Below are 27,702 nucleotides of genomic sequence, written 5' to 3'. Positions count from 1 at the left end.
ATTCAAGAAAAAAGTGTATAAACTGTATAAAATGTGGTACAATGTGTTGTTCATTAGGTCATCCTAAATGCCATAAGACTACGTTGTCCCTTAATAGAATGCACCCAAGGACATTGTTTACCTTGTCCACTGGTATAGCCTCAGTGTCCAGAACAGATTCTGGTACACGGTAGATGCTCAGTAAATATTTAATGAATGAATGAAAGACAATGTTAGGACCCCTTATATAAATACATTGAAGGTAAATAAGTTTTTCCACAATAGAAAGACTAATCAAATTTTTTGGATGAATGTGTTTTATTGTACATCACTAAAGAGTTATTAATATTTCACATGAAAATATTGCCTACCAGATATCTATGGAAAGCCTTGTTTGATGGCATTTAATTAGGGCTTCATGGAGGTTAGTTCTGGAAGGAATTCTGTTGTCTGAGTGTGTTTATGTATAGCCTCTTTTTTTTTCAAAAAGAATTTGAGAATAGGCCAGGTGTGGTGGTCACGCCTGTAATCCCAGCACTTTGGGAGGCCGAGGCAGGTGGATCACGAGGTCATGAGATCGAGACCATCCTGGCTAACATGGTGAAACCTCATCTCACTAAAAGTACAAAAAATTAGCCTGGTGGTGGGAGCCTGTAGTCCCAGCTACTTGGGAGGCTGAGGCAGGAGAATGGCATGAACCCGGGAGGCGGAGCTTGCAGTGAGCCAAGATCGCGCCACTGCACTCTAGCCTGGGGGACAGAGCAAGACTCCATCTCAAAAAAAAAAAAAAAGAATTTGAGAATAATGGAACAATCTTCGAAATCATCTGCAACTTTTCCATTTTTCAAAAGGAAAAATCCAAAGCAGGGAAAAGATTTGCTAATCATAGTTAGCTAAGGAGAGAGTCAGGACTGGACTGTAGAACCTTTATCCTTCTAGTTTAAACCACTTGTTTCTGCGTCTCAAAGCAATAGTTCTGTCAAAGCCAAATCAATGCAGAACAAAACAAAACAAAAACAAATTACAATTGCCTTTGGGATCTTAGAAATAAATTGCATAGCCATATCAAAGGTAACTATATTCCTTTTGAACTGAGAATCACATTTTTTTCTTCGCTGTTCTATAAATATCTATTATTACCCTCCCTCCAGTAATCATCAGCTTTAAATTATTTTGGAGGACAAGTTGTGGTTTTACTGCTTGCGTTTAAACTTGCGGAGTGTACAGATTCTACAGTGCTCATCTGTCTTCAGGATCAATGGATAGGTTCTGGAGTTGACTCATTCTGCCCTTGGTTTGAGCCAGAGGCAGACCTGAAACTGTATGGGCTTAGGAGGACATTTGTGTCTTTTTTTTTGAGACGGAATCTTGCTCTGTTGTCCAGGCTGGAGTGCAGTGGCACGATCTTGGCTCACTGCAACCTCTGCCTCCCGGGTTCAAGCGATTCTCCTGCCTCAGCCTCCTGAGTAGCTGGGATTACAGGTGCGCGCCACCATACCTGGCTAATTTTTTTTATAGTTTTAGTAGAGACGGGGTTTCACCGTGTTAGCCAGTATGGTCTCGAACTCCTGACCTCGTGATCCGCCCGCCTCAGCCTCCCAGAGTGCTAGGATTACAGGTATGAGCCACCACACCCAGCCTGTGTCTTTCTTCTTGACACCTCTGAAGAAAGGACTACTCCCTTTGTGCGACAGCAGGTCAAAGAAATTTGATGAATACATGAATAAATACTTGAATAAATGAATCAACAGTAATGTTCCTCAAGCACTAGCAGTTACTAGGAAAATTTATTCTATTTGATTTTCTGTCTTTTCATTCTTCTTTATGACAGGGCGTATAGCCAAAGGCAAATTAAAGAAAATAGGATCACCGCTGTTGAAACAACAGAAGCCAAAAATGAAAACCTACACAGTTTTCCAAGTTATTGCTACCAGAGGAGATCCGAGAGTAGCAAGTGAAAATCAAAGGAAAAGAATTCATTCAGGCAAAATGAGATCTCTTAGCACTTCACATAAAATTAAAAACTAATGAAAAAACAGGGGCCTATAACCAGCTGGTGTGCATCAGCATGACAGCATCTGTTGCTATAATGTTGAAACACCTCCATATCAGTTATTCAATAACCACTGCCTGGATCCACCAAGTGCTTGCCAGCCTCACTGCTCTGACCATCCTAAACCCCCTCTTCCCACCACCACCTCCTTGACCTCCCCTAGGAACTCCAGGCTCAGCAGGGGTCTGAATATCCTCCAAGACCTCCAAGCACTGTCCTCATTGGTCGGGGCCAGTGCCTTACCGTTTGTTAATGACCACTTTGGAAACGATCTTTCCTTGAGAGATGACCACATCTCACCTTGCACACATCGGCCAGCCAGTTTTCTTCTCCCTTGTCTATGAATCCATGAATAATAAAGCGAGCTTTTCTATTTGTTTTGAAATTGGAGCCACTGATGGTTGATGAATCTGCGACAACTTCCTGTTTAGACAGAAGAGTGTTTCATGTCAGTTTCCTATAGTAGCCAATAGAACCATTTGTACATGGAGAGGGGCAGTAAGTAGAAGACTGCTAGGATTCAGGATCCTTGTGAATAATGATTCTTCCATAACAACCACAGTATTCACTATCATCATCATGTTGCCATTTCCCAGTCATCACAACATGTTTGCCATTGTTCAACTTGGGATAATATGTCTGTTATAGTCTTGGTGGTAATGATCTTTTCTTCATACAATGGAAGGCTTTGTGTGTGTGTGTGTGCATGTGTGTATTTTTATATGTCTTTATCTATGTAGAGATACATATATATAATAGGAGATTACATAAATATATAATATTGGGAATGTTTATATACTTTATATGTATAATTATAGCCCTACATTTACAATATTTATTAAATGTTATAGAGGAAGGACAAGAATAATATGAAGTTAATGAATCTTTTATAAACAATTTACATTAAGTAATACCTAAGCTCAGTGCCCTGAATATCTACAAAGATGCAAATTTCACGGCTGATTTTTTTCTCTTAAGAACTTGAATATTCAGTATCCTTATTACAGAAAACAGGTGGAACTTGGTTCTTCTTTTTTTTTTTTTTTTTTTTTTTTTTGAGATGCAGTCTCACTGTGTCACCCAGGCTGGAGTGCAGTGGCACGATCTCGGCTTACTGCAAGCTCTGCCTCCCGGGTTCACGCCATCCTCCTGCTTCAGCTTCCCGAGTAGCTGGGACTACAGGCGCCTGCCACCACACCTGGCTAATTGTTTGTATTTTTAGTAGAGATGGGGTTTCACCGTGTTAGCCAGCATGGTCTCGATCTCCTGACCTCGTGAACCGCCCGCCTCGGCCTCCCAAAGAACTTAGTTCTAAACACAGTGATAGTTCTTACTTGAAAGTTGTTTGGGTTCTCATTAGTATATAGGAGGAAGCGGGTGTTGACATCTTTTGGAGACCAAGGCAATATATGGAGGGGTCTTTCCGTAATTCCTGACCATGGGGAGTCATCACTGAAGCAGCCGAGTCTTTCGTAGCAAACTTCTTTTCCTGCAATCCCCCAGAAGGATATTAGTTTTACAAGCATGCTCTTTTTAACGATCCGTCTGCCAATATATGAGTTCAATTACACTGTGTGGTAGACTTTCCTCCTCTGCTACTCTCAACACCCTCCTAGCCACACACTCACAAAACAGCTTCAAAAGACAACACAACTATTCCAGACAGGCTGTTGTTCTTGTTCCTCAATTCTACCACATGGATCACTTCACTCCCCTTGTGTCTCTGCCCAATCCCAACGTGGGACTCCTTTTAGCCTCCAAACTCAGATATCTTCCTTGGGCTATAGGTGCTCAAGAAAGGGACAGCCCTGTGTCCCTAAGCCTTAACTTCTTGTAGCCACTGTTTAGCTGTGGGCTTTGAAAGGAGAGCTAAAATTTTATGGAAAGGCCAAAACCGTATATCCCCATCCTCGCTGTACTGCAGGTCATCTTCATTCCTGTGATGAAGAAGCTGTTCACAAACAACCAAACCAAAAATCCATGGTTTAACACAACTCTAGGCTTGAATGTCACTCCATAAAAAAATAACCCAAAGAAGGGTTCTCTTCTCTAAGGAGGATAAATCTAGATTAATGGTAGGAGTAAGAGTAGTAGCTGTTGTGGGGGCTGCGTTTCTCAACATCTTACCATGTGCCAGGTGCTGGGCTGGATGGTTTACTAATCTGACCTAATTCTCACAATAATCCTAGGAGATGGGGAATCCGACTCTCCCCATTTTGCAGACAAAGATTCTGAAGCACAGAAGAGTTAAGAATTTTGCTCAGGGTAATACAGTTGTAGGTGGTGGTGGAGCCAAGGTTCAAACTCTTAACTTGACTTAATGTCAGGGTTGCTAGATTTAGCAAATCAAAATACAAGTAAATTTGAATTTCAGATAAATGATAATGTTTTAGTATAGATATGTCACATATTTGTTGTTTGTGGGAAATATTTGCTGTTTATCTGAAATTCAAATTTAGCTGGGCATCTTAGATGTTTTCTGACAACCCTACTCCACGTACCTGTGCTCTTATGCGTCTCCTGTGCTTTACTTCTTGAAGTAAATCTTCATGTTATTACTGCGGCCTGAATTCAGCTGCCCTAGCCCTCCTGACCGTGTTGAAAAGTGAATCTCTCCCAGCTCAACATTTATTTGTTTTCTTACCTGCTACTGCTCCCAGCAGCAGTGAAAGAGTCCAAAGTGGCAGCATCTACACGAAATTAAAAACATGATTGAGTCTGGCTAAGTTTTTAAAAGATCGGCAAGTTTTAGTTCATTTAGACCTCTGGGGGAAAATGGATAAATTCTGATCAATTAGTCCTGGAAAACATGTTCCCGACTCACCGTGGCAGTTCCGTCAGGTTCCACACACAACCAGATAGCAACAAAAACTCCTTTTATAGGTGAAGCTTATCTTTTTGAAACCGTGGGAAAATGGCATGCAAAGAAAGGCCCAAGGATGTGTTTCTAATTTTAATCATAGATAAACTAAGGTTGACAGAGTAAAGTTTTCCATAGTAGTTGTGGGAAGATGAGAAAGGGGGTAGATATGTGATTATGTAAAGCTCAAAATCACTTTAATTTCATTATAGTAAAGGTTCTATATAGTAAAGGTTCTAGTCTTTCTGTCTCTTTTTAAGTTTACAATTCTCTGTGCCTGTCTGTGGGCATGTGTGAAATTAAATTGTTTTCACAGATTTGATAACAGCAGTCTTAAAAACAAATACCAGCAGCCTACCAGCTCTTGCCATTTTTGTATAACCTTGCCTTACCCTCAAAAACAGTGAAATAGAAGCAATCCTTCAAGAGAGCTCATACCTTCTGGAAAAGCATTTGATTAATTTTGATAGTCCATAGAACTGATTTATTTCTCAACAATGTCATAGAGGAAAGAATAAACAAGCTAAGAAAAGGAATTGGGGGTACAGCCGAAAGCATAGAGGCAGAATCAGTGACCCCACTATCAGATGAAATGATGAATAAGCAGAAAAAATATGACTCAACTTGGAAGAAAATGATTTAGAAAAAATAATCTGAAAGAGAATTGTTTGATGGAAAATAACTGGGACGTTTTCAGTTAATGATGGATTGCTTACAATAAATGTTAAAAAGAGTACAATGTGATACCATAATTTTAAGAGACCAGAACCTTTTAGCCTGAAAGTGTCACAGCTATACACTGAGTTGTTGAAATTGTCACATTCGTAGGTCAAAAGTGGTCAAAAATAATTCAATCCCCTGGAAAAGTTTATAGGTATAGAGAAAAGCAACAGAATTATCGTGTACAAGGGAAGTTCAAGGAAGTTTGGCAAGGGAATTGTTAAGATAAAGACAGAAGGCACAAGGAAGGATCCATGGATGGACACCATGGCAAATTCCTACCTAATCTTTCAAATATCAGCCTTTCATCCCCTCCTCAGGCAATCTTCCCCAGCCATGGTTGAGCTGGTTCCCTTGTTCCCTCTAAGGAAGGTTCTTTTTAGAACTTCTCTCACTTAAGACTGATCATTTGTATATTATAAACTCAGAGAAGGCTGGAATGCTCAGGGCCTTGTTGTCACATCCTAGCACCTAGCCCAGTGCTTGATACACAGCAGGCCTTCAAAACATCTCTGATGACAAAGTACAACATGAGACTTCAAACAAATTTATGCTTGTAGTTATTTAAGGTCAAACTTAAACTACCCATAGTCACAAGCTTACTTATTTCTTTCTTTTTTTTTTTTTTTAATTTTATTTATTATTATTTTTTTTTACCTCTAACTCTTTTTTTTTTTTTATTATACTTTAAGTTTTGGGGTACATGTGCACATTGTGCAGGTTAGTTACATATGTATACATGTGCCATGCTGGTGCGCTGCACCCGCTAACTCGTCATCTAGCATTAGGTATATCTCCCAATGCTATCCCTCCCTCCTCCCCCCACCCCACCACAGTCCCCAGAGTGTGATATTCCCCTTCCTGTGTCCATGTGATCTCATTGTTCAATTCCCACCTACGAGTGAGAATATGCGGTGTTTGGTTTTTTGTTCTTGCGATAGTTTACTGAGAATGATGATTTCCAATTTCATCCATGTCCCTACAAAGGACTTTGTCATAAAGTGAACTCTACAATAAATTCTATCCTTCCAAAAAAAAAAAAAAAAAAAAAAAGAAAATAATTTCCTACCCCTCTGTGGCTTAAAAGAGTTTTCTCTTTGCTGTTCATTTTTAGCAGTCTTATTCTGAAGTGCTTAGGTGTTGTTTTGTTTATTATTCTGATCAATATTCATAGCAATTCTTGAATTTGTGGTTTGATATTTTCCTTCAGTTTTAGAAAATTCTTGGCCATATTTTAAAAAAATTTTGTTTCCGCCCATTTCTGTCATTTTGTCTTTAGAACTCAATCACCCATTTGTTGAACTTTGTAATATGTTCCATGTGTCACTAATGCTCTTTTCTGTGTTTTTAATCCTTTTGGTTTTTTCTGCTTCAGTTTAGATATTTTGTATTGACTTACATTCTTGTTTTCTTTAGGTATAGCCAGTCTGCCGTTAAGCAAAATTAATTTTATTTGTTTGACTTTTTGTGTTCTAGGATTTCCATTTAATTGCGTTTGTAGATACTGGTTATCTGTGGAAATATCAGTAGTTATTTAACATGTTTCAAGATATGTATCTATTGTCTTTCATTATCTTCATTAATTTCTGAATAAAATAGAGTACAGCCTTTAAAAAAAAAAAATCTCTGATGGATGATTGAACAAATGAGGGAATGAATATGAAAAGCAAAGCAATTTATTTTGCATAATGGCTGCAATAATAATTGTCTCCACAGTCTCATAAGTAAAAAGCTGTTGAAACTTCTTTTATTCAAAACATGTGGAAAAAAAAAATCCAGAAGCCTCTAAAAACAGAAATCTTGCATCTCTCTAGTATTTAGCAATGGTAATGCTACATTGGTCTCAGAGTCATATCCTATGAGAGTCATTGTTTACTCTGGTTTTACCATGAAGTTATTTACATTTTGTGTGAGTTACCAAGTCATTCACACAAAGTTTCTAAGTTGTCATTTTAGATGGCACAAAATGTAATCCATAATTAAGGGGACATTTGTTTAATATAGTATAAAGAATTAGGATCAATAGTCACCAAATTCTGAAATAGTGAAATCTGTGAGGATATTTTATAAACTAAAATAAGTTCAAATTTTATAATATCTCAAGAAGATTCAACTTCTCAAATTTATAAAAGCTAAGAACGGAATGGTACATAATCAGCCGTCTATTACATCTGCTCTGGATGAATAACTTCCTCTATACATAATCCTGTTGAACTCTTAAGCTGGGTTGTGAAATGTTATAAACCACATTGTTTCATTCAGACAACAATGTACTATCTAGAAGCGTCTATTTTCATAGTATGTGTGGCAAAGTTGCTAGCATCTTTTTTTTTTTTTTTTTTTTGAGATGGATTCTCCATCTGTCCCTCAGGCTGGAGTGCAGTGGCGCGATCTCAGCTCACTGCAAGCTCCACCTCCCGGGTTCATGCCATTCTCCTGCCTCAGCCTCCTGAGTAGTTGGGACTACAGGTGCCCGCCACCAGGCTTGGCTAATTTTTTTGTATTTTTAATAGAGATGGGGTTTCACCATGTTAGCCGGGGTGGTCTTGATCTCCTGACCTCGTGATCCATCTGCCTTGGCCTCCCAGAGTGCTGGGATTACAGGCGTGAGGCACCACACCTGGCCTTGCTAGCGTCTTTCTACAGGGAATAGAACTAGACTCTATTCTCTGTCCTCCCTTGCAGGGAGATGGGGTCATGTAACCAGTTCTCTGGCTAAAGAGATGTGAGTGCATGGATGTGCACCCCTGTCAGTCCTGTTCCTAAAAATCCCACACAGTGGCTGGTCGTGGTGGCTCAGCTCTGTAATCCCAGCACTTTGGGAGGCCGAGGCGGGTGGATCACAAGGTCAGATCCAGACCATCCTGGCCAACATGGTGAAACCCCATCTCTAATAAAAATCCAAACAAATTAGCTGGGCGTGTTGGCACACGCCTGTAGTCCCAGCTACTCGGGAGGCTGAGGCAGGAGAATCGCTTGAACCTGGGAGGCGGAGGTTGCAGTGAGCTGAGATCACGCCATTGCACTCCAGCCTGGCAACAGAGCAAGACTCTGTCTCAAAAAACAAAAAACAAAAAAAACCCACACATGGTCCTCCATGTGCCATGCCTTCTGTGGCTTGATGCAGACAAATACAAATCCTTAAAGGCCATGTGTTGAAGCTGGTAGAAACACAAGATGGAAGGAACCTGGGATCCCTGCTTAATGGAACACTATCCACAATCACAAACATCCATTTTAAATTGTACGTGAGCAATAAATGAATTATTATCTTAAGCCTTGAGATTTAAGGGTTATAACAATTAACATTATCTTAACCAATAGATTATTTATTATAGAATGTTTCTTCTACTTCCATGAACAGTCCATATATCAAACATTAAATGCCGGGCTAAAAATTTCAACATGAAATTTGGATGGTACTTACGGATAACACTAATGCTTGGACAGATTTTTTTCTAATACTTGATTTTTTGAAAATCCCTTTCCTGCCACTTCCCATATCACAGAAAATAAGTGCTCAAGTATTCACTTTATTGTGGTAAGTTTTAAATTCTAATGGGCATTTTTCAGTTCAGTCCCTAGTGGTGACCATTGTTCTACCTTCAGTCTGAGCCCGTATGATACCCACAATTTAGAGAAAATTCACCCAGTGTTGCCTGGGTCCCTAGACACAACTGATCTGAACTTGGAGCAGCTCAATGTTCTTGATACATAGGAGACCCTACAACACCAGAGGCAGATTGGAGCTCCCATCAAAACCCTACTTTCTACCAGCCTCTGTCACTCCTCACATCTCAGGATTGCAGGCTTGACAAGAAGCTGTTCAAATGGTAATGAAGCATTGAGAGTCCCCACCCTACTACCTCATGGCATTGACAGCCAAGATGGGATCTCACTGAGAATTAATTCCATGTGTCCTATTTACCAATGCATTATATAACATCAGTTCAACTTTGCCCCAGAAACCTTGCACATTTGAAAATAAAAATGCCAAACTTGGATGCTTCTAATCAAGTTGCAGCAGAGTTAAATATTGGTTTAAGTTTAGGCTCTGCTTCTGACAACCTTGTGATACTAAACTCCTGGTGAGGGAAAGAAAGGTTTCAGAACACCTGTGTGGCCAGATAACCAGCATGTTAGCCAAAGGAGGTCTCATTTACTTAACCTTCAGAGAGCCTGTCCTGCTTCCCTTTATCTAGCTCAGCCTCTTTCCAAGATCATTGAAGGTAAGGAGGACATGCTCTCTGGAGTATCCCAAACTTCCCTGAGCAGAAAAATACTGTGAAGTTCTGGGGGTGGTTAATTGCTTCACACCTTCTAGAGCAACCATCCTGCCAAATGTGAGTGGGTCAGACTTTCACTATCCAGGCCCAAGGCGTGAACGTATAGTCAACCCTCTTCTGTTATGCATAAAGATGGTTTTCTTTGTGGCCTAGAATAACAAGCATACCTAAAATTTTATAGCATTAATTATTTAGGTTTCCACACTTTTTAAGTTTTTGCCTTTAATCTCCCACCAAACTTAAAGGATTAGCTGTTTTCCTTATGAAGTCGGTGAGACATGAGTTTAATCAACCTGCCCAGGAACACACAGTTGGTAAGTAGCAGAGCTGTCAGGAGGGACAATTTCTTCTCACTATTTCCAGATGACTTGTTTGTGTCAATCCACGGAAGGCCATGTTTTCCCAGGCTGTGTTAGTCTAGCCTTGGACTAAAATATAGTCAGGAATGAATACCAGGGGGCATTAGTACGTATATACAAGTGTGTAAGACTGGGTATTTGCTTTCCAAAACAAATTCATGCAAATATGCTTTGTATAGCCTATTTTTTTGTTTTATTTATAGTCTGCTTTCCAATACTAATGTAGTAAATGGTAATTTTATCAAACAGAAATACAACTTTTGTGATACTGAATATGACAAATCATGTCTTTCCTGAGCCATCACAGTAGTCTAACTGCCTTCCTTGCCCTCAGACTGTTGCTTTTCTGTCTGTTCTCTATACACTGTTAGAAAGTCAGTTCTAAAATGCAGACTGGTCATTGTACTGTCTTTCTTAAAACCTCACTTCCCTTCCCCTCTCCTGTGCTTTCTAGATTAGCACTGCCCAATAGGAATATAAGCAAGCCACATTTAAAATGCAAAAAGAAACCAGTGAAAATAATGTTAACGATTTTTATAATTCAATACATACAAAATATTATCATATCAATATTAACATGTGGTACTAGCCGCATGTCAACTGATCAATGGTCATATGTGGCTAGTGGCTGCTGTAATGTATTGCACAATTCTAGATTAACTTTACTCTCTTTACATCACAAATACAGCTTTACAGATCTGCTTAGCTTCTCCGTGGTTTCCGGTCAACCCTGTTGTATACCCACTTAGCCCATCTTCCACCTCTTATGAGCTTCTTTCAAAATATGCACTCTCAATGGGTTTGGAATGGGAGACAACTGAAAGTACTAAAGAATGGAATAACAAACTTTTCCAGGTGCCAATGAACAAGAAGAGAGAGTAAATAGGAAGAGTTGCAAAATTCAACAGACCCAAAGATCACAGCATGACTACTGAGAGGTGTAATGAAAGTGAAAAAAGAGAAAGCACAAAAGAGAAAAGTGAAAAAGAAAAAAAAAAATAGACTAACAATAATTTGTACCAAAGATATATATTTGTTCCATACCTAAGATGTTTGAGGCACCAAACAATTATGAATTATACAAGGAGGCTCACAAAGGGGCAGGCTAAGCCAGAGGTTGTTATTCATGCGCATTCCACAACTACCCTTGTAAGGCATGAAGCAAAGTCTCTTTCAAAAATTATAAGCTGAGGGATTTACACTTCTAGCCATGATGGGGCAACTGGTTTCAGACTTGCTCTTTTACCATAAATAATTAAAAGTCTGGAAAATATATATGAAGTTTCCCAAGATTGGACAATAAGCAATGCAAGACTAAAATAAGTGAAAAAGGAAAACAAATGAGGTGAGATCACCAATTACTTCAGCTATATGTCTGGAGACATTTCCAGGACCCTAGCAGAGAGAGGGAGAATCTGAGAAGAGAAAGGTAGACTCATCAGGCTGAGGAGATGAAGATCAGATTCCAGTGAGGCCAAAGTATTTGGAATGAGCAGAGCAGAGTACTGAAGAGGAGAAGCTACAAATATGAAAAGCTCCAGAAACTGGCACAGAAGTCCACTTGAGTCCTTGAATAATACTAACATGCTTACAAAGAATAAGATTCCATGAGACTGGTCAGATAACAACCATATGAGAAAGAACAATTTGCTGATGGACTTTGTAATCCAAACAACTCGTGGAGCTCACACATGATGGAAGACATTCGGTCCAACAGAGTAAGAGATTTTATTGTATAATCAGAGCATTTAGTAGACACCCCCAAAAGGCCATGCTTTAGGAGGACTAAAATATCCCTAGAATAAAGGTTAATCTCAATCTGCCATAAGAAAGCATAAAAACAAACCTTCAAGCATCAATCTGATCTGCAAAAACGTAAAATTATTGGTATTCAGTATCCATTATCAAATTATTTGGCATACAAAGAAGCAGAAAAATATGACTCACTAGTCAGTAGAAGGAGACCTAGAATTGATAGGGATTATAATATTAACAGATGAGTACTTTAAAACAGCTATTATAAATAAGATTAAGAGCTAAAGGAAAACATAGGCATAATGAGAAGACAAATAAAAACTATTAGGCAAGATTAGCATATTAAGAAATACAGAAGAGAATATCAGAAAACTGAGACATGGCAATAGAAAAACCATTCACACTGCCAAGTTCAGAGAGGGGAAAAAAGGGCTGAAAAATCTGCAGAGTCTTCATGATCTTTGGGGTAATAATAAGCAGTTTCACACACATCTAATTGCAGTCCTGGGCCAAGTGTTAAATAAAATTGGAGAAATCATGGCTGAAAATGTCCAATATTGATTTGTAAAAATGAATCTATGTATCCAAGAAGTTGAACAATATCAAGTAGGATAAATCCAATGAAAACCAAAAAAACACAAAAAATGGTAAAACTGTGAAACCCAATAATAGAGAAAAAAAATACTTAAAAGCAGACAGGGGGAGAAAGATACGGGGAAAACAAAGAAAGAATGACTGCAGACTTTTCAATGGAAACAGCAAGCCAAAGACAATGGAATGACTTACAGTAGTTCCCCTTTATTCATGGGGAGTATATTCTAAGACCCCAGTGGATTCCTAGAACTGTGAATAATACTGAACCTATATATACTATGTTTTTTCTATACATACATAACTATAACAAAGTTTAATTTATAAATTAGGCACAGTAAGAGAGTAACAACAATAACTAATAATAAAATAGAACAGTGTACGGCCATAAAATTGATGTACATGTGGTCTCTCTCACTTTCTTTCCATCCCTCTCTCTCTGTCTGTCTTAATAACTTATTATACTCTACTCACCCTTCTTGTGATGATATGAGATGATATAATGCCTATGTGTGGTGATAAAGTGAGGTGACTGACATAGGTATCACTATTCTTGTGATTGAGGGCCATTATTAAGTAAAATGAGGCTTAACTGAACAACAGCACTGGATACCACAACAGCTGATCTGATAACAAAGACAACTGATTACCAAGTGACTAATGCCTAGGTAGCATGTCCAGCCTGGAAATGCTGGACAAAGGGATGATTCATGTCCCAGGCAGGAGGGAGTAGGGCACTGTGAAATTTGATCATGCTACACAGAACAGCATGCAATTTAAAATGCATGAATTGTTTATTTCTGGAATTTTCCAGTTAACATTTTTGGACTATGGTTGACCATATGTAACTGAACCTGCAAAAAGAGAAACATGGATAAGAAGGGACTACTGTATGTAGTGTGCTGAAAGTCACAGACCTAAATGTAAAAGCCAAAACCAAAATCTTCTAGTAGAAAATAGAGGAGAAAAATATTTGCTACCTTAGAATAAGCAAAGATTTCTTAGACAACACATAAAAATCACTCTATAAAAAAACAGATAAACTGGACTTTATGAAAATTTAAAACCTACTCTTCATCCTTGTGCAGGGTCATGCTAATCTTCTCTGTATCATTCCAATTTTAGTATATGTGCTGTCTAAACAAGCACTAAAACCCTATTCTTCAAAAGATATTGTTAAGAAAATTTTCATTGCCTTTTCAGGCAAGACACAGACTTGGAAAAAGTGTCTACAATACACTCCTAACAAAGAACTTGTATCCAGAATATAAAAAGAATTCTTACAAACATGATAGTAAAACAAACAACCTACAAAGATAGAAAAATATTTAATCAGGCCGGGTGCGGTGGCTCACTCCTGTAATCCCAGCACTTTGGGAGGTCCAGGTGGGCAGATCACACGGTCAGGAGATTGAGACCATCTTGGCCAACATGGTGAAACCACATCTCTACTAAAAATACAAAAATTAGCTGGGCATGGCGGCACGTGCCTGTAATCCCAGCTACTTGGGAGGCTGTGGCAGTAGAATTGCTTGAACCTGGGAGGTGAAGGTTGCAGTGAGTCAAGATCATGCCACTGCACTCCAGCCTGGTGACAGAGCTAGACTCCATCTAAAAAAAAGAAAGAAAAAGAAAGAAAGAAAGAAAGAAAGAGAGAGAGAGAGAGAGAAAGAAAGAGAGAGAGAGAGAAAAAGAAAGAAAGAAAGAAAGATGAAAAATATTTAATCAATAACTTCACAAAAAAGATGCATAGGTGGCTAACAAGCATGCAAAAATACGCTCAACACCTTTAGTCATTGGAGAAATGCACAACAGAATCACAAGGAAGTATTACAGCCCAGTAAAATGGCAAATATCTGACAATTCCAAAGGTGTAGAACAATTGGAAATTTCATAAAGTGCATAAAGTGCTAGTGGGAGTATCAAATTGACAAACAGTTTGGAAAAGTTTGACAGTTTCCTATAAAGGTAAACGACACTTACATAAAAAACAGCAATTCCACAACTAGGTATAAGCATATATCCACAAAAAGACTTTTCCATGAACAGTCATAGCAGCTTTATTCATAATAGCCCAAGATGAAAGTAACCCAAATGTTCATTAACTAAACTATGACAACATTAAATACAGCAGTCTGTTTTTATTAATGGTTTCTCTTTCTGCAGTTTCAGTTACCTGTGGCCAAACACAGTTTGAAAATATTAATTGGAAAATTCTAGAAATAAAATAAACACTTCATATGCTTTAGATTGCATGCTCTTCTGCATAGCATTATCAAATTTTGCACTGTCCTACTCCCTCCTGCCTGGGACATGAATCATCGTTTTGTTCAGCATTTCCAGGCTGGACATACTACCTATGTGTTAGTCACTTGGTAATCAGTTGTCTGGGTCATCAGATCAACTGTTGGGGTATCCAGTGGTTTTGTTCAGGGAAGCTTTGTATTACTTAACAATGGTCCTAAGTCACAAGAGTAGTGTCATAGTTGTTTGTGTCCATGTGAAAACCACATAATCATCCTGATAGATGCAGAAAATATTTTGATAAAATTAAACATCCATTCATGTTAAAAACCCTCAATAAAATAAGTATTGAAGAAACATATCTCAAAATAATAAGAGCTATCTTTGACAAACCCATGGTCAATATCATACTGAATGGACAAAAGCTGGAACATTTCCCTTGAAAAGTGGAACAAGACAAGGATGCTCATTCTCACCACTCCTATTCAACATAGTTCTGGAAGTCCTAACCAGAGCAATTAGGCAAGAGAAAGAAATAAAAGGTATTCAAATAATGAGAGGAAGTCAAACTATGCTAGTTTGCAGAGGATATTATTCAATACCTGGCAAACCCCATGGTCTCTGCCCAAAGGCTCCTTGATCTGATAAACAACTTCAGCAAAGTTTCAGGATACAAAATCAATGTACAAAAATCAGTAGCATTCCTAACACCAATCACATTCAAGCTGAGAGCCAAATCAAGAATGCATTCCCATTCACAATAGCTGCAAAAAGAATAAAATACCTAGGAATATAGCTAACCAAAGACGTGAAAGACCTCTCCAACAAGAATTAGGAAGAATCAATATTGTTAAAATGGCCATATTACTCAAAGCAATTTACAGATTCAATGCTACTCCTATCAACATTATTCACATAATTAGAAAATTCATATGGAATCAAAAAAGAATCTGAATAACCAAGTAAGTCCTAAGCAAAAAGAACAAAGCTGGAGGCATAACATTACTTGACTTCAAAATATACTACAAGGCTACAGTAACCAAAACAGCACGGTACTGGTATGAAAACAGACACATAGATCAATGGAATGGAATAGAGAACCCAGAAATAATGCTACACGCCTACAACCATCTGATCTTAGACAAAATTGACAAAAACAAGCAGTGGGGAAAGGATTCCCTATTCAATAAATGATACTGGGATAACTGGCTAGCCATATGCAAAAGATTGAAACTTGATCCCTTCCTTATACCATATACCAAAATTAACTCGAGATGGATTAAAGACTTAAATGTAAAACTATAAAAACCCTGGAAGACAGCTGAGAAAATGTCATTATGGACATAGGACATGGCAAAGACTTCATGATCAAGATGCCAAAAGTAATTGCAATGGAAACAAAAATTTATAAATGGGACCAAATTAAGCTAAGAGCTTCTGCACAGCAAAAGAAACTATCAACAGAATAAACAGTCACCCTACAGAATGGAAGAAAATATTTGCAAACTATGCATCCCACAAAGGTCTAATATCCAGAATCTATAAGGAACTTAAACAAATTTACAAGCAAAAACCAAACAACACTATAAAAAGTGGGCAAAGATTATGAACTGACACTTTTCAAAAGAAGACATACATGTGGCCAACAAGCATAGGAAAAAATGCTCAACATCACTAATCATTAGAGAAATGCAAATCAAAACCACAATGAGATACCATCTCACAACAGCCATAATGGCTATTATCAAAAAGTCAAAAATATCAGACAGATATTGGCGAGATTGTGGAGAAAAGGAAATGCTTACACACTGCTGGTGAAATGTAAATTATTCCAGCCATTGTGGAAAGAAGTTTGGCAATTTCTCAAAGAACTTAAAACAGAATTACCATTCGACCCAACAATCCCATTCTTGGGTATATACCCGAATGAATATAAATCATTCCACCATAGAGACACATGCATATATATGTTCATCGCAGCACTATTCACAATAGCAAAGACATGGAATCAACCTAAATGCCCATCAATGGTAGACTGGATTTAAAAAAATGGTACATATACACAATATAATACTATGCAGCCATAAAAAAGAATGAGATCATGTCCTTTGCAGCAACATGGATGCAGCTGGAGGCCATTATCCTAAGCAAACTCACAAAGAAACAGAAAACCAAATACTACTTATAAGTGGGAGCTAAATTTTGAGTACATATGGACACACAGAAGGGAACAACAGACACTGGTGCCTATTTGAGGGTGGAGGGTAGAAGGAAGGTGAGGATGGAAAAACTGTATCTGTTAACTATGCTTACTTCCTGGGTGACGAAATAATCTGCACACCAAACCCTTGCAACCCAGTTTACCTGTATATTAATAACAAACCTGCACATGTACCCCTGAACCTAAAATAAAAGTTTAAAAGCAAACAAATAAGAAGTAAAAAATAGCAACCATAAAAAGGAATGAAAGCATGTCCTTTGCAGCAACATGGATCAGCTGGAGGCCATTATCCTAAGTGAATTAACACAGAAACAGAAAACTGAATACCACATGTTCTCATTTACAAGTGGGAGCTAAACCTCAGTGACTCGTAGACATAAAGATGGCAAAAATAGACACTGGGGACTATTAGACAGGGGAATGGTGGGGGGCAAGGGTTGGAAAACTGACTGTTGGGTACCATGCTTAGTACCTGGATGTCGGCATCACTCATACTCAAACCTCAGCATCATGCAATATAACCAGGAAATAAACCTGCACATGTATCCCTGAATCTAAAATAAAAGTTGAAAAAAATTATGCAATATTCATACAGTGGAATACTACTCAGTTATATAAAGAAATGAACTATGAGTACATGTAGCATCATAGACAAATCTCAGAGATATTAAACTAAATGAAAGAAACCCAACAAAAAGAGCATATAACTATATTATTAGGCTTCCATGAAGTTCTAAAACAGGCAAAACTAATGTTAACTACAAAGAACAGATCAGTGTCTGCCTAGGGTTGAGAGTGAATTAGGGGATTATTTACAGGGCGCCTGTAATCCCAGCTATTCGGGAGGCTGAGGCAGGAGAATCTCTTGAACCTGGGAGGCGGAGGTTGCAGTGAGCCGAGACCCTGCCACTGCACTCCAGCCCGGGCGACAGAGTGAGACTCCGCCTCAAAAGAAAAAAAGAAAAAAAGAAAAAAAACCAAAAGTGCCGGGCGCGGTGGCTCACGTCTGTAATCCCAGCACTTTGGGAGGCCGAGGAGGGTGGATCACAAGGTCAGGATATCGAGACCATCCTGGCTAACACGGTGAAACCCCGTCTCTACTAAAAATACAAAAAAAAAAAAAAAAAAAATTAGCCGGGCGTGGTAGCGGGCGCCCGTAGTCCCAGCTACTTGGGAGGCTGAGGAAGGAGAATGGCGTGAACCCGGGAGGCGGAGCTTGCAGTGAGCCGAGATCGCGCCACTGCACTCCAGCCTGGGCGACAGAGCGAGACTGTGTCTCAAACAAAAACAAAAACAAAAACAAAAACAAAAACAAAAACAAAAAAATGACTGATAGGATTTGGATGGGAGTTGGGTAAATGCAGATGAGTTAAGGATGACTCCCAAATTTTGGCTTGAACAATGAGAAAGCTGGAATTGCATTAACTAAGATGGGGAAGGCTGCATGTCAGTGGAGTAGGTTTGGGGTGGAGATCCGAAGTTCAGTTTTGGGCATGGTTAAAATTAAATGTCTTCTTAGAGTCTAAGTGGAGATGGAGAGGTGGCAGTTATCTGTAGCTCAGAAGAGAGGACCATGTAAGAAATATCAACTTGGGTTTTACATAAAGCCATTAGTGTAGATGAGATCTCTTAGAAAGATGTTTCTAAGTACTAAATACTGAGGCTCTGCAATGTTACAAGCACAGGGAAATTAAGGATTTGAAAAACAGCATCCAGTGAGGACAGAGGAGAACCAAGAGAAAGTGGTGTCCTGGAGACAGACAGAAGAAAATGTTTCAAGGAGATGAGACAATCAAAAGACTCAGAGGTAAGAAAGGAGTTGACCGTAAGAATGGGGAACATGAGTGAAAACAGTGATTTGGGTAGGCAGAGGTTTAGAGAGATTTCTATTGAATTTACCATTTTCACTATGTCTTTCAACATTCAATCAGGAACATGAAGCATTTACTTGATCATCAGTTGGTCTCTGAGATTTAGAATTCTTTGCCACCTTTTATATCTTAACAGCCACATTCTTCCCTGATGTAAACACAGTTGGGATTCTAAACCTGCAGATCCCAGGGCCTTGTTTTGTGTTATGGCTCACAAAACAATGTTTAATTGTGAAAATTCAATGATCACGTAGACAAAATCAAGTAGACAAAAAAGAGTGTAAAGCACTCTTCCTTGTGCCTTGTGTGCCAGGAACCAATTCCAAATCTGCACGAGTGGGGCCATCTGATTGCAATGTGAGACATCTCTCCAGCACACTCTGGGGAGTAATTTTAAACAATATGCCAATGATACCATGTAACGTTTAAGGTGGTCATCTGATAAGGGAATTTGGCTGATAACTCATTCTTCCTTTTCTCTCCCAATATCGTATCATTATCATTTTGGCTGGTTTTATAGCTTCCGTGTGACAGCATAATTTGCAAGTTTCCACTACAAGAATTCCACTACAAGAATACTACAAGTTTGAATAATGTCTGTGTACTCTTGGGTTGATTTTCACTGTTAGCCACAAAATTAATCAATTTTACTGAGCTTGGGACCCTTCCAAACCTTGCCCTGTGTGTCTCTTCATTTAACTGTTTCATCTGTATCCTTTAAATTATTCCTTGTAATCAGTGGCTAAACTAGAAAAAAAATTCATTTCTTCTTGCAAAGCATTATTTCTTGCTTGTTCTGGAAAAAAAAGTGACTAAATTTATTTATCTGAACAGTCTCTAGTATTATTCAAAATATTATGAAAACAGCAACATCATCAACTCCACTTAGGATAAATATTCATGACAAAAGCAAGGCAGACTGGGAGTAGCGGGCAGGACACTACAGGACAAATGAATATGGATCTACTGTCAGCCAAGTTTAGCTCATCATTGCTGTGTACCCTGTTAGCACCATCCCATTTTCCGCTTGTTTCAAGACAGAGATTCATATGGGGGATTCTCCTTTGAGTCTTGTCCACTATTTAGGTTATGAACTTATTGTTCACTATTTAGGTTTCTGAGCTAGGCTATTTTTTTTACTGTTTTTATCACTGTTTTTTCACTTTAATGAACCACTTGAAGCCATTGATTCTTTTTTTTTTTTTTTTTTCTTGAGATGGAGTCTTGCTCTGTCGCCCAGGCTGGAGTGCAATGGTGCGATCTCAGCTCGCTGCAAGCTCCGCCTCCCAGGTTCAAGCAATTCTCCTGCCTCAGCCTCCCAAGTAGCTGGGACTACAGGCACCCACCACCACGCCTGGCTAATTTTTTGTATTTTTAGTAGAGAAAGAGTTTCACTTTGTTAGCCAGGATGGTCTCAATCTCCTGACCTCGTGATCCGTCTGCCTCGGCCTCCCAAAGTGCTGGGATTACAGGCATGAGCCACTGCGCCCAGCCTATCCTTTTTTTAAATACCCCAAAATGAGAATCTAACTCAGAATAGGTATAATATAAAATAGAAATTTGACAAATGAGAATGAGCCAGTACACAAGGGTTGTGAAAATACATTGGCCCGTAAGAACTCTTCTCAGGTGAGGAAATGGTGCTGAGGCAAACTGTCAAAGGCCTCTGCACCATGGATGGCCACAATTATTAAGAAGTGAAAAGGATTTCTGTGAAAAGCATAAGAAATTTCACAACTCAGATCTGTCAAACGTAGGTCAACAAAATGGTTTCATCACATTCTCTACTAAAACTAACAAGCCACCTAGATTGATTCCAATAATGCTCTAATTGCCTACCTCTCTCTGTATCCATGTCTTTTGCAATATGGCTTTTTAGCTACCTTCATCAATAAGTAGAGTTTATCCTTGAATTTGAACTTGCTGGGTGACCTCCTTGTCCAGTAGAATGTGGTGAAAATGACACTTTGCTTCTGAGCCTGGGCCTCAAGAGGTCATTCTTACTTATATTCATTTTCTTGGACCCCTGGGAGTCCAAGTTCAAAAGCACAGGCTAGCATGCTGAAGCATGAGAGATCATGTGGAGGAAAGCCGATGCACACAAGGCTGCCCTAAACCATCCAGCCTTCTGCCAACCAGCCACAAACATACGAGTGAGACCGAGCAAGATCAGCCAACCCTGGCCCAGATCAGCCAAACAGTCTAGTTGACTCACAGAACAATAATAAATGATTATTTTTCAAGTCACTGAGCTTTTGGGGTGGCTTGTTATGCAGTGCTAGCCAACTGATTCATCATCTGTCTTCTGTTTGATTGACCACACTTTAAGAAAATCAAAGAGTCAGAAAACTTCATGAGTGTAGGGATCATGTCTGTATTTTTAACTTCTAGCTCTCCAATATCTAAATTAGGGTTTGGCACATTGTCAACACTCTCTAAGCACTTACTGAATTAATGAATCTATCAACTCCTTACCATCATCTCTACCACCATTTTACATCATGTATTCTGAACATTATCAGCATCCTTTCAAACTGACATAAAGCTCATCTCTTAAGGGAGGAAAAAAATTTGAGTTAGGACTCTAAAAACAGTATTTTCAAAAAAAGTACCAAGTTCAGAAATACGTAAATTATTTGAGTAAACCATTCATTTGAAACAATTAAACCAATTTGTAAATGACTTCATTATGATAAAAGTGGATATCTTTCTTAAAAAAGGATTTTTAACTGATATATAAAAAAATTTACACTCCTTTGTCTTATCTTATTAAATGAGAAAATTTGCACACAACCCTATTTCTTTATTGTTTTTTATTATTCATTTTTCATCATTATCATGAATGTTTAGAAAATTTCATGAGGTCCTTATAGTAATTATAATTGTAAACATTTACTAAGCATTCACATGTGGTATTGTGCTATTCTCTGCAGAGAAATGCAGTGCTTTAAAAAAAGCCACCTGCAATCTTGATTCCCTTTTTCCATGTAGCATGACATATTCACAGATTCTTCAGATTAGGATGCAGACATCTGGGTAGAGGGGACTGTTATTCTGCTGACCACAACCTTTAAGTACTGAAGGGGGAATCAGTCCTCTCCGAGTAGGTGTTGGGAAGTTTCTTTTTGAGGCTATTAGGATTTTATTAGCTATGATGACTTTTTGAGTCCATTATGACCGATTTCTCTGAAAAGGTAGGGTCTGTCTTGCTCACACATAGCTTTACATAGAGTATCCAATAAGGCATTTGCAAAAACAAGAGGCACATCAATCAATAGCTCCAAATCTGGGGAACTTCTGTAAAGTTTGGATTCCTGGGATGCACTCTTATCTACTAAATCAGACTCTTCGGGGGTGGTACTGAGGAATTGTGTTTTTCAGAACCTCTCCTGGTGACTCACGGCACACACACTTGCGGGCAACACTGATACAACATATTGGGTTTGGGGTGTTGACTGAAATGTTATTTCCCCTGGGCAGGATGCCCATGGAGCTGCAGAGTTGCTGCCCAGGGATTCCACAGAGCAATGCTGCACTGCATTTTCTCCAGTGGACACTTCACCTTGCCCACACAGACATCTCAATGTGTTCAGTGAAACTGCTGTGTATTTCAAAATCTGTTCCAAAAAGAAAAGCCTAGAACCTCACCAAACCAAACTTGAATATAAAGACGTTCATTTTTGTATCATCTAGTGTTGTGGTCTTTCTGCTTCTTAGCTCAGCTAGGTCCAAGTTTTTGTCTTGCAACCAGGAGGAATTAGGCATGCAGACACCAGAGAGTGAGTGGAATAGAATTTATTAAGCAAAAGGAAAGCTCCCAGCCAAGAAGGGACGCAGGTTGGGGGGTTGCCCTACCCAACGGCAGGAAAGTCCCCGGTGTGACTGGGTCTGGGGCCTTTTATGGACTCAGAATTGGGAGTGAATGCTGGTAGGTTTGTGAGTATGCAAAAAAGGTTAAGGTGAAGACACCACTCAAAGGTGGGCATGACAGTGTAGAAAACCAATTAGGAAAGGGTAGGTATATGTAAAATAGATGAAGGGTGGGGACCAATCAGAGGAGAACGCACCAAACAGGAAGACAAGTTCTCAATCCAGTCCGAGGATTTAGTTTGTATCTTGGCTTTCAGGCTTTAAACTGTCTTCAGCTTGGAGGTGGGATTTCACCGGGGACCCGCCCCTATCTGCCTAGGCATTTGGCTGCCTCCTGCCATTCTCACTAGTAGTTTAAGAACCCAAATCCCGGCCGGGCGTGGTGGCGCAAGCCTGTAATCCCAGCACTTTGGGAGGCCGAGGCGGGCAGATCACAAGGTCAGCAGATCGAGACCATCCTGGCTAACACGGTGAAACCTCATCTCTACTAAAAATGCAAAAAAAAAAAAAAAAAAAATGCAAAAAATTAGCCGGGCGTGGTGGCAGGCACCTATAGTCCCAGCTACTTGAGAGGCTGAGGCAGGTGAATGGCGTGAACCCGGGAGGCGGAGCTTGCAGGGAGCCGAGATGGCACCACTGCACTCCAGCTTGGGCGACAGAGCGAGACTCCATCCCAAAAAAAAAAAAAAAAAAAAAAATCCTGCTGTGCTATCCAAGCCAATGATACCGACAGACGTATTTTTATCCATAAACATGATACTACAGAGGACATCTTTCATCATGGCACAGAACTTAATCATTTGAGAAAGTATACAGGAACTTAGGAAGAAAATGACAGGTATCTCCAGTGTTTGATAGCTGACCTGACTCACTTCACAGGCCTCAGCCACAGGCCCATCTGGGCAACCACGCCTGGTGTGGGAAGTTCTTGTTCTAATGAAAATAAATAAATCTTGGGGTCTTACCTTTTCAGGAATTGGAATGGTCTCAAGTCATCGCTATTTGGGAGGTAAAAAGTGATCTTAATAACGTTTTAAAAACATCATCTCTTGAAAGACCATTTTCTTGGCAAAACACATATAGAATGAATAGCTTTCCAGCAAATATTGCCCTTTATAACAGGGGCACATGAGTTTAGTGCCTAATTAGAGACACAGGAATGTTCCTTGCCTTCCTTCCCCCATGACCAGGTAGTCTGCACCCAAGCCCATGTACACCCCATCCCACCCCTAACCCAGCCCTAACCTGGAAATACTCTGCAGGTCTCCAGTCCAAAATCCCTTCAGGCAGTGATGACAACAGGTAGAAAAAATTAGACTTTGTCTTTCCTTGATTTACTGGCTCTGATTTTTACCAAGTCAATATAGGAAATGGCAGGTGTGTTCTGTATCCAAAAGCTTGGGACATAATTCTGCCCCTCTTGATCTTATCATTTTGCCCAGACGCCTCCCAAATTCCTTCCTACACCTATGCCCCAGTAAAAAGCAGGCTAGACAGCCACTTTTTCTGCCTCTAATTGCTGCTTACTCGATTGTATGTAGTTTTTCTCATTACACTATCATTTTTATAACATGAGGTCCCATGGCCAGGTAACCTTGCACGACACAGAGGCCATTTTGGATGGACTCTCTGTTGCATTTGCTCAAATTCCAACTATGTTCTTAGTTCCCTTCACCCCTGTGGTCTATGGCAGAGATTGGTAAATTTTTTTCTCTAATGGGCCAGAGAGTCTCTGTAGCTACTACCCTACCTGGCTGCTGTGACATGAAAATAGCCATGGACAATATATAAACAAAAAAATGTTCTGTATGTCAATAAAACTTATTTATGGGCACTGGAATTCTAATTGCGGATAATTTTCATATTTCACAAAGATATTTTTTCAATGTTTGAAAAATGTAAAAACCATTCTTAGCTTGCAGGCTTAAGGTGGCAGGCTTAAGGTGCAGACCCCTGGCCTAAGGAATGCAAAACCTTCTACAGTTTTGTGGTGATGTATGTGGGATTAGAAATCAGATTTCCTTGGTGTGAATCCCAGCTCCACTACATGCTAATGTGTTCTTAAACTTGTTGCTTAAGCTCCTTGTATCTTAGTTTCTCCATCTATAAAAGACGAATGTTATAGAAGCTACCTCACTGGGTTCCCGTAAAGAATAAATGAGACAGGAAAAGCATACAGAATAAGGCATGGCACATTGCAGGTAAATAATAAATATTATCATTATTGTTATCATGATTAATTTTTCCTGTTTTGTATTCCTATAAGGTCTTGCAGAATTTACTAACTTAATCTATTTTATTTCTTTGAGTCAATCTCAATACTCCCCCCTTCTAAGTGAATAGAGCTCACCTCTGATTAATACCACACACTTAACATATAACTTGATATTTTCATTGTGAAATGATGTATATCACCAAGTCTGAGTTTAATAAATATATATTTAAAAAATTTGATTATAAGAAATAACTGATAACATTGCATAATGAAAATTACAACACGTGAAAATGAAACCAGTTACATTTTTTTGTTCATTTGGTGACTATAACTTTGTCTAGAGTATCAAACATGTAGATGAAAAGTAAATATTTCAGATGAGTCAGTAACTTGAATAACTGAGGTTAAATTAAATTTAAAGTTAAATTAAATTTTCTCTAAAATATCCTTTCCTGGATAAGCAGTATGTAAAATAGTTCTTACATGCATAACGTGCAGAAAATTGTATGAGTCATAAAAATTACTGAAAATAATATCCTGTTTCTTTATGGGTGATACTATTCCCTAGTCACTGCCATGTCAAGACACTTTCCCTTATGAAACTTTACAGGAAGGGCAAGGATATCCTGCAAAGATATCTGTGTTGAGAATATTACTGGAAAAATCATTTAGCTGTTGACACACTATAAATTCTCTTATAAAATCGGACTTGATTACACATTAATGACCATTTTTTTTCTAGTTAGTATCTTGTTCAGGATATAACGAGATAGGCATTATTGCAACTGGATCAGAATCACACTGTGACATTACAGCCTTAGGACTCATTTTGTAGTTCCCAAGAGCTGTTTCAAATAGGTCATAGATAAAAGTGCGAAACAAACTTAGAGAAAAAGATTGATTCATTTAGATGAGTCTTACCCATTAATGGATAGTCTAGATTAGCTCAATGAAATGTTTATAATAAACATTCTTTCTCCAACAGTTTTCTTCATTCACCCTGGCAGAATACTCACAGAACACTGGCAGTCTTTGGAACAATGTTTGAAGTCCTTATACATTAAATAAAATAAGAACTAGATAATATTTAGCAAGTTTGGCAAAACAATATTTTCCTGGAAAAAATCTTTCTACACACAAAATGGTTTTATGGTCCCAGACTCATTCTCTATTTACAGAATAGAAGAGAGAATTCTTTTTGCATATGATATTTCTTGTCCTTTACTTGGAAGAAATATAGATTCTTGCTATTCAAAGTGAGGTCTGCAGACCAGCAACCTTGGCAGAACCTGAGAGCTAGCTAGTTACAAATGCAAAAGCCACTTGTTCCTGCTGAATGGGAATCTGTATTTTAACAGGATCTCCATAGGACTTTGTGAGCACATTGAAGTTTGAGAGATGCTGATCTGGATGGCCCCAATTTGACTTATCCCCAAACCTAATATACTTGAAAAGGGGGCCGGGCGCAGTGGCTCACGCCTGTAATCCCAGCATTTTGGGAGGCTGAGGCAGGCAGATCACCTGAGGTCAGGAGTTCAACACCAGCATAGCCAACATGGCGAAACCTCATCTCTACTGAAAAATACAAAAATTAGCTGGGCGTGGTGGCAGGCTTCTGTAATCCCAGCTACTGAGGAAGCTGAGGAAGGGAGAATTGCCTGGACCTCAGAGGTAGAGGTTGCAGTGAACCAACGCAGTGCCACTGCGATCCAGCCAGCCTGGGCGACAGAGCGAGACTCCATCTCAAAAAAAAAAAAAGAAGGAGAAGGGGAAGTTAATACAATTGCCATCTGAGCAATAATAGCTGATCATCCTTGGAAACTGGGGTCCAGGAGCTCCTCTATTTGGGGGTTATGGTACCACCCTCTACATAGTTTGCATCTACAGATAGAGCATCAGTGGCATCTTCAGGCTTCTTCAAGCTGGGAAGATCCAATTCTAAAGAAATATTTACACCACTGGGAAAGCAACCATCATGAGAACTGCCTGCCCCTCTCTGGGATTGCTCCATCAGAGCCCTGGGCGTGGAACATTCCTCTATCTGGAAGCTGAGTGCTGAGCTGTTGCTTGTTCTCTGATGCTTTTTCCTAATTAGGAGAAAACTCGCCCCTGTTCTGGGTACAGAGTGAGCTTCCTTGTATTGCTCAAGTGTGTGCTACATGGCCAGCCTCACCAGTATATCTTCTACCACCACACCACCCATGGGAATGTGGGTGTTCTCCAGCAGCCCAAGAGATCTGTGTTCAGCCCTTCACCCTGCGTTGGCTATTGGGAAGGACTTCTGGCCATGGGAGGTGGGTGCACACCACAGGGTACCCTTGATGCTGGTCTCTTCTTCCTGTGAGTAAAGCACTAATCCAACCAGTGCCTAGTGTGTTGAGTCCTCCTTGGCGTCTCCAAACCTATAGAAGATGCAGTAGGCTCTGATTTCTGGTGGTTGGCATTGCTATGGTCTTTGGTGTCCTTACTTGAGATTGGGTAGCTGGGTCTTCGAGCCAGACACACTCGTCATGTTCACAGCATAGATGTGAATGCCTAGGGGCATTGCCTCTGTGGGCGGGAATGTGCACAAAAATCCAGCTTTATAATTGGGTCTATGTATGGGATGAGACTCCCCTGCCATTTTTGTTGTTGTTGTTGTTGTTGTTGTTGAGACAGAGTCTTGCTCTGTCACCCAG

At 39.3% G+C, this 27,702-nt stretch overlaps 1 protein-coding gene and 1 pseudogene across 2 annotated transcripts in view; both read right to left on the bottom strand.

Annotated features, from left to right (window-relative positions):
• Positions 1–27,702, bottom strand: part of PNLIP (pancreatic lipase) — a 53,899-nt gene that overhangs the window by 17,404 nt on the left and 8,793 nt on the right. The window contains exons 1-4 of one of the 2 annotated variants that reach the window (XM_057299007.2): positions 4,857–4,882; positions 4,677–4,722; positions 3,367–3,521; positions 2,333–2,455 (exon numbers count right to left, since the gene is read on the bottom strand). In XM_057299007.2, coding sequence (XP_057154990.1) covers positions 2,333–2,455; positions 3,367–3,521; positions 4,677–4,722 — 324 coding nt within the window. In that variant the 5' untranslated portion in view covers positions 4,857–4,882. Of the gene's footprint in view, positions 1–2,332; positions 2,456–3,366; positions 3,522–4,676; positions 4,723–4,856; positions 4,883–27,702 lie in introns of those variants that run through there. The other variant, XM_063607209.1, reaches the window with a different exon arrangement.
• On the bottom strand, positions 13,659–13,752 carry LOC112441047 (U6 spliceosomal RNA; annotated as a pseudogene).

The sequence above is a fragment of the Pan paniscus genome, chromosome 8 (genome assembly GCF_029289425.2).
Source record: "Pan paniscus chromosome 8, NHGRI_mPanPan1-v2.0_pri, whole genome shotgun sequence".
NCBI lineage: Eukaryota > Metazoa > Chordata > Mammalia > Primates > Hominidae > Pan > Pan paniscus.
Note: the sequence above shows the minus strand (reverse complement) of the source record. Positions and strands in the feature narration are given on the sequence as shown.